Here is a 14,681-nt window from a genome sequence, read left to right as displayed (position 1 = left end):
TGTGGATCTCGGAGTATTGAATTCCCTAGTGGTTTCCGAAATGGAACGTCCCTTGCGTGTAGATCCAACTACTTCGCGTTCAGTGTCTGTCAATTCCCGTCGTTCGTCCATAATTACGTCTGAAGCGTTTCACGTGAATGACTGTAGTACTAAGGACAGCTCCGCCGATGTACTGCCCTTTCATTCTTTGTGTACGCGGTACTACCGCCATCTGCCCATGTACATATTGGTATCCAATGACTTTTGTCACCTCGGTGTGTATAACACCATCAGCTAAAACTTCAGTCTTTTCCTTTTAATACCGTAAAATCCCCCCACGTATATCGACAATGGTCATGTTTTATTGTGGCTTGGATGGACCTAGATTTTTTCATCTCTTACGTTGGAGTCTGATGAGTCCAACAACTCCGCTGACAACAATCGGCCCACATTGCACAGATAGTGAATCTCCGTGACGTTTTACTCTAGGTGATCATAGAGAATTTCTTTGGGCCTGCCTAAGATATGCCGATTGCTCCCGCCACGTCGTCACAATTCAAACCCATGATCTTCTTGAACGACAGGCAATGTTAATACTTTCTTCGTAATAACGGGTAGACTGTAAGCCTAGTTACCCACCACATTCACTTAGTGCTTTTAATTGATGGTATTTGGCATCTCGAGTAAAAGGCCCATTTCCGCATAGCTCACATGAAGAGAACATCACAACACAACGTCTTCCATTGTGTAGCTCTCTACGCAAGCAGCCTAACTAGAAGACTTCTGGAAGTCTACAAGAAAGTAAATGTGATTCAGTGGACCAATAATATGTTCCTAATTTTCCAAGCACCGTTACTGCTGCCTCTTGGCTCATTACTATTTGCAATTTCGTGAGTTGTACTGATAGAGTGTTTCTTGAGTCTAAGGACCAGTTGATCCTAATGAACAGTCTAATGAGCACAGAATGTGGATTCAGAGTAAACAGAAGAGAGACGAAGATAATGAGACGTAGCAGTAATGAAAAAAGCGGTAATCTTAATATACACTCCTGGAAATTGAAATAAGAACACCGTGAATTCATTGTCCCAGGAAGGGGAAACTTTATTGACACATTCCTGGAGTCAGATACATCACATGATCACACTGACAGACCCACAGGCACATAGACACAGGCAACAGAGCATGCACAATGTCGGCACTAGTACAGTGTATATCCACCTTTCGCAGCAATGCAGGCTGCTATTCTCCCATGGAGACGATCGTAGAGATGCTGGATGTAGTCCTGTGGAACGGCTTGCCATGCCATTTCCACCTGGCGCCTCAGTTGGACCAGCGTTCGTGCTGGACGTGCAGACCGCGTGAGACGACGCTTCATCCAGTCCCAAACATGCTCAATGGGGGACAGATCCGGAGATCTTGCTGGCCAGGGTAGTTGACTTACACCTTCTAGAACACGTTGGGTGGCACGGGATACATGCGGACGTGCATTGTCCTGTTGGAACAGCAAGTTCCCTTGCCGGTCTAGGAATGGTAGAACGATGGGTTCGATGACGGTTTGGATGTACCGTGCACTATTCAGTGTCCCCTCGACGATCACCAGTGGTGTACGGCCAGTGTAGGAGATCGCTCCACACCATGATGCCGGGTGTTGGCCCTGCGTGCCTCGGTCGTATGCAGTCCTGATTGTGGCGCTCACCTGCACGGCGCCAAACACGCATACGACCATCATTGGCACCAAGGCAGAAGCGACTCTCATCGCTGAAGACGACACGTCTCCATTCGTCCCTCCATTCACGCCTGTCGCGACACCACTGGAGGCGGGCTGCACGATGTTGGGGCGTGAGCGGAAGACGGCCTAACGGTGTGCGGGACCGTAGCCCAGCTTCATGGAGACGGTTGCGAATGGTCCTCGCCGATACCCCAGGAGCAACAGTGTCCCTAATTTGCTGGGAAGTGGCGGTGCGGTCCCCTACGGCACTGCGTAGGATCCTACGGTCTTGGCGTGCATCCGTGCGTCGCTGCGGTCCGGTCCCAGGTCGACGGGCACGTGCACCTTCCGCCGACCACTGGCGACAACATCGATGTACTGTGGAGACCTCACGCCCCACGTGTTGAGCAATTCGGCGGTACGTCCACCCGGCCTCCCGCATGCCCACTATACGCCCTCGCTCAAAGTCCGTCAACTGCACATACGGTTCACGTCCACGCTGTCGCGGCATGCTACCAGTGTTAAAGACTGCGATGGAGCTCCGTATGCCACGGCAAACTGGCTGACACTGACGGCGGCGGTGCACAAATGCTGCGCAGCTAGCGCCATTCGACGACCAACACCGCGGTTCCTGGTGTGTCCGCTGTGCCGTGCGTGTGATCATTGCTTGTACAGCCCTCTCGCAGTGTCCGGAGCAAGTATGGTGGGTCTGACACACCGGTGTCAATGTGTTCTTTTTTCCATTTCCAGGAGTGTAGAATAGGTGATGGCGAAGCAGACGTAGTTAAGGAATTCTGCTACCTAGAGGTCAAAAAACCCATGACGGACGGAGCAGGGAGGACGTACTAAGCAGACTAGTACTGGCAAAAAGGGCATTCCTGAGCAAGACAAGTCGTCTAGTATCAAACAGATTTTAATTTCTGGAAGAAATTTCTAAGAATATACGTCTGGAACACAGTATTGTGTGGTAGTGAGGTATGGACTGTGGCAAAACTGGAAAATAAATTAATCGAATCATCTGAGATGTGGTGCAACAGAAGAATATTGAAAATTAGATGAACTGATAAGATAAGGAATGAGGAGGTTCTCCGCAGAATCAGCGAGCAAAGGAATATGTGGAAAACACTGAGACGAAAAAAGGACAGGATGATAGGACATCTGTTAAGACATCACGGAATAATTTTCATTGCACTAGAGGGAACCATAGAGGGTAAAGCTGTAGAGGAAAACAGAGATTGGAACACATACAACAAATAATTGAGGATGTAAGTTGCAAGTGCTATTCTGAAATGAAGAGGTTGGCACAGGAGAGGAATAGGCCACGTGAAACCAGTCAGAAGACTGAAGGGGGAAAAAAAACCTAGAAGAAGAAAAGTAAGAAATTCAACGTACACATTATTATTGCAGGCAAAATAAGTTTTATTAAATGCTGCACTACACATCAAAGTGAAACAGATACCTGACGCTATTTGCCAGTATCATCACCATAGCTCTGCAAACTACTGTCGGAAAGTTCTACAAGTCAGCCAGTTCCTCGATGCTAGAAATCTCTTGGTCATGGAACCATTCAAGGACCGCTGTGTGCACTTACTCATCACTAGGAAGCACTTGCTCATCACTAGGAAATCTCTTCTCCACCAAATGTTCTGTCATCTTGTCGAAAAGATGGAAATCGGGTGGTGCAAGATCTCCCTTCCCTATCAGCATCACACATGTCTGTGCGGCCTTATTCGAATTGCTTGCACCGCTTGAGTACGACTGGATGCAACCTTGCATATACTCTACCCCGGGATGAATGGCCCAGTAGTGAGTTAAAAGTCGCAACTTGCTGTACACCCATACCTGGTGAAGGAGGTGTTCCACGTGTCGTCCTCACATTTGGATGCAATTTTGCCTTCGTTTCTGCATTGAGGTACGAATTATTTCGAACACTTCTTATCGTCTCGTTAATCTTGACAAGACTGTACGGTTCGATGATCCAGTTCTTCAGCTATACCACTTCACTAATGAGATGACTCCAGACAGCAAAATCCAGAGGATTCAGGATGGGCGACCTTGGAGGCCATGACACAGACTCAGCTCGACCCGTCCATCTTCCACCACACTTACACCACCTGTCCTCCATCATGCTTCCGCCGCATACCCCTACGCTGCATAAGCTGTGGTAGGCTATGGATGAAATATGATAGGAATTATTCGGGAATTACATTTGGATATCATTTATCCTAACCAGAACAATACGAAGGTCATTCCATAAGTCATGGCAACTATGATGTATCGTGCAAACGTGTGACATCACTGTAATCGCAGTAAATACATTCAAAGCTCGCACCAAACACTACCAAAATCAAGGGACAGATTGCGACCGCTTGCGAGGATAGCTCGGTACCAGCTGCAGAAGCGTTCAGAGTGAGGTAGGCCGTGCTACATGATGGATCCTCCCCCACTCAACCCACTCACCAAGCATCAGTCCACGCGACTTCGACCTCATTCCACAACTGAAAAGAACAGTGCGTGGGAGGCGCTTTGCAAACAGGGCGAATGCCCTCACGGCATTTCGGAGACTGACTGCAATGCCAGCACCATTCAGAGCTGCGCCTTTTTTAGATTGAAGTCAGCTGATAGGTACACCTGCTTAAAGGAAGTTCCTCTAACTACGGAATCACCTTCAGAGGACGTCATGTTTCCAAGTAGCGAAGGAATTAGCATATTTCATCAAAATATAAGAGGTATTAGAGATAAAGTTAGTGAACTGCTTATAGATATTGACTCTGAAATTATTGGTATATCGGAGCACCACTTAAATAATTTGACAGTTCAGAAGCTTCTATAAACAGTATACAGATTAGCTGGCTGTTTTTCAAGAAGTTCCTTGTGGAGTGGGGGAGTGGCCATGTACATAAAAAACAGTATTCCGTTTGAGTCCATAGACGTATCACGACACTGCACTGAACAGATATTTGAATGTTGTGCTGGGGCAATTGAATTTAGTGACATTAAACTTCTAATTTTTGTTGTTTATAGGTCCCCTAACTGTGACTTCAGAGCGTTTCTGCTCAATATAGAGAGGGTTCTTGATTTACTTTATAGGAAGTGCCAGAAATTAGCTATATGTGGTGATGTCAATATTAATTCTTTATATGATCGTGCAGAAGGGAGGCAATTTCTACCAAACAATAAAACACCTGATTTGGAATAATGAAGTTTCAGAAAGAGCAAAACTCCTTGTGTATAAGAATTATTACATCCCTATTGTCACCTATGGTGGAGAAACATGGACAATGACAAAAAGGGACTGGAGGAGACTGCAAGCAGGGGAAATGAAATTTCTCAGAGCAGTTAAGGGAAAAACAGGAGTGGACAGAGTAAGGAATGCAGAGATTAGAAAGGACCTCAAACCAGAAAGTATGAGAGAGGAAATTGAAAGAAAGAGATTAAGATGGAATGGGAATGTTAAGAGGATGCATGGGCAGAGACTCCCCAAAAGTATGGAAGAACTAAAGATGGATGGGAAAAGACCTAGAGGGCGCCCAAGAACACGGTGGAAAATGGGAGTGTGAATATCTGTAGAAAGGAGAGGTGTAACCTGGCAGCAAGTGGAGGAAGAAAAGTGGTGGGAGGACCGAGCCAAATGGAGAGGACTCGTCAACACCCAGACCCGGCAGTAGCTGGAGCGGGATTCGGATATAGATGATCGTGCAAGAAAAAGGATGTTGGTAGATCTCCTAAATTCATATGATCTGATGCAGACTGTGTTTTTCCAACAAGGGTGCAGCCTAACAGTAGCACAGCCATAGAGAATATTTTTATTCATTCTTCATTACTAGATGGGCATTCTGTTAGTAAAAGGATGAATGGCCTTTCAGACCACGATGCACAAATTTCAAAAATAAGAGACTTTTGCACTCAAACAAACGTCACATATAATTACAAACTATTTAGGAAAGTTAATCCTACGGCAGTAGAGAGTTTTTTAAACCTCGTCAAGGAACACGAGTGGCAAGATGTTTATAGTGCCGATAATATAGATGACAAATACAGTGCCTTGCTTAACACATTTGTCATGCTCTTTGATAATAGTAATAAACAATAATTCGCATTGGCTCACAGCTTGGTGCAAATACACTCTACGAGATGGGAAAGAAAGAAGAAAAAATCTACACACCAAGGAGGAACTATCCAAATGAGACGAAAATCAGTAAATGCGATGTTTATATAAAGGCAAATTAAATGATTACCATTTCAGAAAAAATAGATTACTTATTCAAGAGAGAGAGTTTCACAAATTGAGCAATTCAATAGCGCGTTCGTCCACCTCTGGCCCTTATGCAAGCAGTTATTCGACTTGGCAGTAGTTGATAGCGTTGTTGGACGTCCTACAGGGAGATATCGTTCCAAATTCTATCCCAGTGACGCATTAAATCGTCAAAATCGCAAGGTGGTTAGATGGCCCTGCTCATAATGCTCAAAGTTCTCATTTGTGGAGAGATCAGGCGACCTTGGTGGCGAGATAGGCACGGGGCCAGGTAGCTGAAACTCTTGCTGTGTGCGGGCGTTATCTCGGTGAAATATAAGCTCAGGATGGCTTGCCATGTAGGGCAACAGAACGGGGCGTAGAATATCGTCTATGTACCACCGCGTTTTAAGGGTGCTGTGGATGACAACCAAAGAAATCATTCTCTGAAAAGAAATGCCGCTATAGAGATTCATTTCTGACTGTCGGCGCACGTGTCGGGAGGCAGTCGATTGATATCCTACCAGTCTGGGGCGTTTTCAGGCACATCTTCGCTGGTCATTGGGCTCAATTCAAAGCGCGATACACCAATGAAGACAATTCTACTCCAGTCAATGAAATTACAGGCCGAAGAGGAGTCTGGATACGCCCCGGACACCGGTGGAATACCAATGTGACTAGAATGAGATTTTCACGCTGCAGCGGAGTGTGCCCTGATATGAAACTCCCTGGCAGATTAAAACTGTGTGCCGGACCAAGACTCTAACTCGGTACCTTTGCCGTTCGCAGCAAGTGCCTTACCATCTGAGCCACCCAAGCACGATTCACGCCCCGTCCTCACAGCTTTAGTTCTGCCAGTACGTCGTCTCCTACCTTCCAAATTTCACAGAAGCTCTCGTGCGAATCTTGCAGAACTAGCACTCTTGGAAGGTTCGCAGGAGAGCTTCTGTGAAGTTTGGAAGGTAGGAGACGAGGTACTGGCAGAACTAAAGCTTTGAGGACGGGGCGTGAGTCGTGCTTGGTTAGCTCAGATGGTAGAGCACTTGCCCGCGAAAAGGTCCCGAGTTCGAGTCTCCGTCCGGCACACAGTTTTAATCTGCCAGGAAGTTTGACAAATGTGACTGTCGACAGCCATGCGGCCCGATAACGAGGAATGATGGCCTGCGCTGCCATTTCATTTGACAGTAGAAAACCCTCAAGCACAGCGGTACCTCAACGATATTCTACGCCCCGTTTCGTTGCCCTTCATGGCAAGACTTCCTGGACTTACACTTCAGCAAGATAGTGCGCAACCGTACACAGCGAGAGTACCTAATGCTTGTTTTCGTTGTTGCGACAATTCTACCTTGGCCAGCAAGGTCTCCTGGTCTCTCCCCATGTGAGAACCTTTGGAGCATGATGTCATTCCACGATAAATTTTTACTTACTGAGTGATAAATAATTTTATAATACACCGTGAGCCATATGGAAGGTAATGAGATTGCACAGTAGCCATCATCTTATTAAGCAACCGATTTTACATTGTTGTTAAACATCCTGTAGTATTAAGTTTATATGTCAAAGGGTGTCGAACCAGATCGTTTTCCACAATTACACTGATAAAATGGAGCAGTATTTAGTTAATAGTGTATAAGTTTACTGATCTATGATCATTACTCATAATATGAATAGAGGTGTGCTAGAAGCACAAATATGCCAATGTTAATATGATGTATAATTAAAAATGCTAACAACTGGTGTTTACAGACACGTCATGACGTACCAGTACGTACCTTGGTTGGGAGCTGCTCGAGCTTTATAGGCTGAAGTTTCATGGCGTAGGAGGATGTTTTTGGTGGAAGAGGTGCTCTAGGGAGCAGGATGGACGAAGAGAAGAGAGAACGGTTCGAACATCGATCGAGATGGAGAGACTCTAGTTGTCTGCCATCGGAGAATACGGCAGAGCGGTGCGATTGAATTTATGTAGAGAGACTTCTGATCGCTTATTGTATCTAAGTTACGGGCATCGAAGAAGGCAGGTGAAGAAACTTATGTATTGGGTGCATGTCGCGCCTTGATCTTAGTGGGGATTCCGTCACACTAGATAATTCTAAGCCTGTGATATATTTCAATAATTAATTTTATTTACGTGCAAAACTGCTTGGACTTAACTAGATTAACCATCTGTTATTGTCTATGTTTATCACAAATCCTTTCCTGTTTGTCTACGTGCATTAATTTATAATTCGCATAACTTGTCTGCCCTCAATTATTTGACCGCAGGATCACCTTTTAATAAAATATTTTACTCATATAGCAACAGAACGTAAAGAAGACAGCGTACGGCTCGTCCTTAGCACATTTATGAGCCGAGCTTTATTCAGATCCGTACATTTGTCCCTTCGTCTCATTAAACACAGAGCAGTAAAGTCGCATCTCCGAACTGTGCCTCTATTCTACGTAATACACAAGGCTGTAAAAATTGCTAGTGTCCTTCAGCGCCGGCCGGAGTGGCCGGGCGGTTCTAGGCGTTACAGTCTGGAACCGCACGACCGCTACGGTCGCAGGTTCGAATCCTGCCTCGGGCATGAATGTGTGTGATGTCCTTAGGTTAGCTAGGTTTAAGTAGTTCTAAGTTCTAGGGGACTGATGACCTCAGCAGTTAAGTCCCATAGTGCTCAGAGCCATTTGAACCATTTTGTCCTTCAGCATTTATTTTTTCTTAAATGCAAGAAGGGGACTACAGTCCTATCAGGAAAAACATCCCCATATCATAGCACCATCTCCTCTGTACCGAACATATGGAACGGAACGCTCTGTAAGCGTTCCCCAGATACAAACCCTCCTACCGAATTGCTACAGGAGATAGTGTGTGATTCATCACTTCAGATCGTTCTTTTCAGTCATCCACTGTCCGGTGGTGCCGTTCTTTACACCGCCTTAAACTTCGCTCAGCATTCACTACAGAAATGTGTGCGACTTACGAGGAGCTGCTGCCCCATCGCACGCCCCCACATTTTAACTCCCTACGCACAGCCATGGACTGCCGCTAGCACTTTGCAACTGACGAGTAATTCCTTCCGCTGATGACTTTTCGCATTGCTCAACAGTCCCTGTCGGTCCGTACAAGAGATCTGCTTGGTCTTGGTTTAGCTGTGGTTCTTTCTTAGATTTTCCTCCTACTCTCATTGCCAGCAGTCGAATTGGACATCTTTCGAAGGGTTTAAATCTCCCTGTTGCATTTGCTACTTAGGCGACATCCAATGTCTAGCCCATGTTCGGACACACTGATCTCTCCTGACCGACCCGCTATGCTGTTACTGCTTGCCTGCTGACAACTCACTATTCCCCATTTCCTTTTATACTGGCGGTTCCGCCTCCCGTGTCGTCTAGTGGTCAATTCTGCATTACTCACGCATATGGTTGTACGGATATCTTTCATCAGATGGATATCTTTGATCAGATAGTGTAGCGGATTGGCGTGTGTAGTGATTATGTAACTGGATAAGTAGCTGGATAGCCAAAGCCCATATAGAAAAAATAAACATGTGTGAGACTGTTGCCTAACGCGACCTTGGCACGTCTGTTGCAGGTGTGGCTGGTGATAGCGGACTACTGCATCACGTATCCGGCGGCCGCGGTGCTGTACGTGCTGGTGGAAGCGCCCTTCCGTGGCGTTATGAAGGTGTTGCTCCAACGGACAAAGTGAGCGGAAAGGCATACGTACAAGGAGTGTGGCAAAGTACAACAATCTGTAGCAAGTGTGCCTACAAATGCAAAATACATCTCAAATCGTATGCAACGAAGAGTGTTCTTTATGCGAAGCATCTCTATCATACTAACACTCAACGTACTCGTATCTGGCGGAAAGTCTGTTAAATGTTGGATATCCTTCGCGAACTGCAACTATAGTTGCACACTTATTTGCGATTTGAGACTCCTAATAAAGAAATGAGGGAACTTTAGAGCTTTAACGATACGAGATAAATTTCTCATCTCGTCACTTCACAGTTAACACTTCAAAAGAAAAGACGTAACTAGCTCGAATTGTGGATTTGAAGAGCGGAGAGGGAAGTAATTTTTATCTGAATTTTAACTCATTATTACTTTGTCTCTGGCTATCGACATTTTGTATTTGTGCCAATGGTCCGTTTTCAACCCTAGTAATTTGTTTCACAGCATCTATGTCGTTAGCAGGCCACTGTCTGCGAGTGATGCAATATCTCCTCCTGCAATTTCGTTTCTAAGACTGATACGACGTAACTAACACGATTTTTCCATCTTTGCTACAAGGAAGTAAAAACAAATAAAACGTCTTTTTGACAGTGTCCCCGGTCAGTCGACTGGTGACGTACTCCACACCTTTCTACAGCAAGGGGCGTGCTTTACATAGTGTTGAGAGCAGAGCGATAACAGAAGGGATGCCGTTTTAGCACCCTGCGGTGGAGAGCACCACTGTTCATCGACTCCACAGCTCTGGGGTCGAGCGTTCCGGAATATACACAGACGCACGAACAGAGCCCATTGATCTTGTGTGAACTTCCGTAATTATTATCGTAACGCACAAGTTCTTGAGATTTAAAAGACTATACTACAGAATGTAGTGTTTTTTTCTGGTTACTTACGTCATCATGTCGGTTCAGTAAGAATACCTCTACTTTATTTTTATACGAAACTAGTCATTATTCGTGGTCACTAAAGGTAATTAACTAACTTGCATTGGCCAGGAAGAGTGTGAGAGAAGTGCCCACGAAGGAAACAAAACGACCATACTCCACCCTCCCCTTCCCTCTTCTTCCAGTCTACCTGTGATAAAGCGCAATGATAGTACCTGTCGAAATGAACGTATGGACGTTCATCGTAGTACTGGCATCTACCAAGGAACTCCACAGATATGTGAGATGCTGTTGAACTGTCGTCCTATCAGGCGAGCATGGTCTGCATTGCTTGACATATGCCTAATCTATTGTTAAATCAAATGATGCATTTGACCGTAGTAGAGAAGTTGTGAAAACTCACAAACTAAAATTTATGAACTATTTGTCACCGGACACACGTATAATCACATCACAAAGAAAGTCTATGACCACAAGAAGTCGTAAAACGCCCCAGAAGAAAGCTGTTGTATGAACCACGTTGGCCGCGAAGTGTCGATTGGAGAATTCACAAGATCCTTCGCGCAAAAATAAGATTAAATCTGAACAAAAATGTGTGGTCGGGTGGTTTGGCGGAAGGGGGAGGGGGATGGGGGTGGGGAGGGAGGGATTTGGGGGCAGACAGAACTCCCTCGGGGTCATAACAGATTCTGAAAGGGGAGACCGCTATGTAGAATAGCTATCTGACTCAAGTGCCCATCATACTATTGCCTTTCATCAGCTGAAGAGTCAATCAATGTCCAATAAAAATACAAAGAACTAGATCAGTTCGAAAACTAAACTAATTCAATGTCACAAAAACTGTAACTATTCAGTCATGAATCAAAGAAGACAATGAGATTTTGCATAAATATAATCGGTCAACATCTGAGTCATTTCCAGTTGTGTTTCCAGTAAACTTCAATCCTAACTTGTTTTGCGGACGCTTCAGTTTTACCTTGTATATTTTGAAGGTGCTTCTTACATTGTGTGTCATTTTCTATTGTATAAAGGAAATATAACAAATAAAGTGTATTTACTGATAACCGAGTGTTGTATATTTTCACCAAACAGCTCTTATGTACTTTTCCTCCGATTTTCAGTTTACAGATGGTTCAAGTGGCTCTAAGCACTATGGGACTTAACATCCCCTAGACCTAGAACTACGTAAACCTAATCAACTTAAGGACATCACACACTTCCATGTCCGAGGCAGGATTCGAACCTGCGACCGTAGCAGCCGCGTGATTCCGGACTGAAGCGCCCGGAACCGCTAGGCCACAGCGGCCGGCTACAGTTTACAAGACTGTTATTTAGAAACAGAACAAATATGATGAAGGGACGTGAGGGCACATCATTTATTTTTTTTTAATTGCAAATTTGACAGCTTCATCACCATCTAGCTTTCTAGTTTATTGAAAGTCTCAGTAACCAAACAGTTCCTTTTTCTTCCTCTCTGCACGATCCACACAAACAACAGGGCACGGAGTAGATTTCTAGGCCTGACACAGAGATGACGTTGATGTTAGTGAAATGTGTTAACTTCTTTTGCATAACATTTTCTATAAACAACTTTCTAAAGTAGTCACGGTCAGTGTGTTTTATCCATGGGTAAACTAGATTACTCCACTATCATAAAATTCTTTGTCCATCACATTTTATCGTCACCGATAATTCTTCCTACGTCAGGAAACTTTTGTACGGAGTCTCTGTATTCGTCACCAACAAGTAACAAATAGGCAACTGAATTGAAAGGACGTGCTCAAACTGCACTTACAAATGAGAAATGCTCAATATGGCTTCGGAAGATGCCTGATTAATTGTGGGGTAGTTAACATTATAAGAGTATATGAATTGTGATACAAATAATAAAGGCTACTACAATTGATAAATTTGTTTTCAAAGTCCATGTTTTCCGAAGTGTTACATGTATAAATATGACTGATGCTTGAATAGAACCGTAGGCTCATAAAGCTGTCATTTTACATTCTAAAAATGTTCTATGAGTGCCCCTCTGGTCACACAACGACCGTCCAAACGCTAGTCAATTTTGTACCATGCCTTACGTAGCAACGTCCTGTCAGTGGTAATCACAGCAGCATTGGTGAGTTCTATGAGCTGTTTCAGTCTCCTTGGCAGTGGAGTTACTTAAACTCGGTCCTTACTGTACCCCTTAAAGCAAAACGTCACAAGGAGTTTGATTCGACGACTTGGGAGACTAAGCGAATAGAGCCACATCATCTTCGCCACCACGCCCAATCCAACGATGTGGAAGTTCGCTGTTTGTGTAGAGATGCTCCGACGAGGGGTTCCAAGACTTGTTGGAAGAGGAAATTCTCGGAGTGAGCAGTCACTTGTGGAAACAACCACGACTGTAACATATCAAGGAAAGAGACACCCGTCACACTATTCTCACAGAACAGGAACAGCCCATACAGCTTTGTCTGTGACACTGCACAGAGAACATTAACCTTCAGCGAATCTCGTTCATGCTTAACAAGTTCATCAGAACTTTCAGCATGCCAAAATCTCCCAGTGTGACGATTAACGTTTCCAGATAAATGGAAGGTTGCTCAGTCACTAAATATTAGCTTGTAGGCAAAATGTTCGTCCTCAAGTGCTTCCTGCAGTGTGATGTAAAACTGGAGGCGACGGCCGTAACCTTCCGGTTTCATTGCTGCGTGAGCTGCAGACAATGCGGCCTGAAATGTAGCTGCCATCGCAAAACGTTCTACACCGTTTGCTCCGTAATTGCAAGCTCGTGTCTAGCGCGGACGATTGAAGTGCGTGGAATGCGTACGAAACTTTCCCTCCCCCTCCCCCCCCCCTACCCCACACCCTCCAAGGTTGCTGTATCTGGCACACAAGATCGACCGATACTTTTCTCTTTACAGTCAGAACCAGTGTTCCTAAATTGTCGATACCAACGCACAGTGCTATGTTTGCATGGTGGTTCTTCCCAAAACTTGCAAAATCGCCTTGCGTATTTGAATCTCCATACAACATCTGAATACATTCTATCACCGACTCTCACATGTGAACAGGCTCAGAGTAAGATCCACCGCTGACTGGCGACTTTGTCGCACATCCGGAATCTTTTGCTTACTTCGTAACACTTCGCAACCTTACGTACATCTTCGGTAAGTGAACAATATTCAATTGTTTATTGATTTTGCGGGTTTGCTGCAGAGCGCTATCGTTGAAGTGAAGCCCAGATGAACTGTAGGCTCTTCCTAGTACCAATTATGCAAAAGGACAGCTTTAATCATTAAAATTTAACAAAGTAATATTAGAGTTTCGCGCCAGAACACTAGTGGTTCCCCTACATATTCACTGTCGAGTAAGATGTGTTCTCAAGGCTCGCATTCCTCTCTCCACTCTTGTGATTCACCATAGCGCCATACGGTCCACTCGCTACCTCTGCCAACTTGAAAACCAGCGCGGTGCTCACTGCCGGCTTATTCTGCAACACTGGTTAACGCAGCGACTTGATTTCGTATATCTCCCGAGTGTTGGTAAACGTAAAATATGGAAAAATAAATACCCCTCAAAACATGGGTTTTGGGGTTTGAAACAAAATTCCAGTTTTGGAAACAGCTAACGATGTTGTGACTCGTAAGCGTTACCCCGCACGGCCTGGGGCATCTTATCACGGTCCGCTCGGCTTCCCCCGTCGGAGGTTCGAGTCCTCCCTCGGGCATGGGTGTCTGCGTTGTCCTTAGCGTAAGTTAGTTTAAGTTAGATTAAATAGTCCGTAAGCTTAAGGACCGATGACCTCAGCAATTTGGTCCCAGGCCTTACCACAAATTTCCAATTTGTAGTCTGCACCTACGGTCGCAGGTTCGAATCCTGCCTCGGGCATGGATGTGTGTGATGTCCTTAGGTTAGTTAGGTTTAATTAGTTCTAAGTTCTAGGGGACTGATGACCACAGATGTTAAGTCCCATAGTGCTCAGAGCCATTTGAACCATTTTTTTGTAGTCTGCACGTTTTGGTCATTGCTTCCTTTCTATGCAGTAAACTTAATTTTTTTCTTCTCACATTTCAAAACAGATATAAAATCTCATCATTAGCCATTTTAAACAAAAGCTTTTCTCTTTTTCTTTAAATGATCTCGTTAAATTTACAGTTTTGCAAAAGTATTAGAA

At 44.8% G+C, this 14,681-nt stretch overlaps 1 protein-coding gene across 1 annotated transcript in view; it reads left to right on the top strand.

The window, feature by feature from the left end:
* LOC124775081 (nose resistant to fluoxetine protein 6-like) overlaps positions 1 to 11,124 on the top strand; it is a 365,609-nt gene extending 354,485 nt beyond the window's left edge. Inside the window, exon 13 of the mRNA XM_047249887.1 lies at positions 9,493 to 11,124. Coding sequence (XP_047105843.1) covers positions 9,493 to 9,609 — 117 coding nt within the window. The 3' untranslated portion in view covers positions 9,610 to 11,124. The remainder of the gene's footprint in view (positions 1 to 9,492) is intronic.
* Positions 11,125 to 14,681: the final 3,557 nt, after the last annotated feature.

Source organism: Schistocerca piceifrons, chromosome 2, assembly GCF_021461385.2.
Source record: "Schistocerca piceifrons isolate TAMUIC-IGC-003096 chromosome 2, iqSchPice1.1, whole genome shotgun sequence".
In the NCBI taxonomy this organism is placed as follows: domain Eukaryota; kingdom Metazoa; phylum Arthropoda; class Insecta; order Orthoptera; family Acrididae; genus Schistocerca; species Schistocerca piceifrons.
Note: the sequence above shows the minus strand (reverse complement) of the source record. Positions and strands in the feature narration are given on the sequence as shown.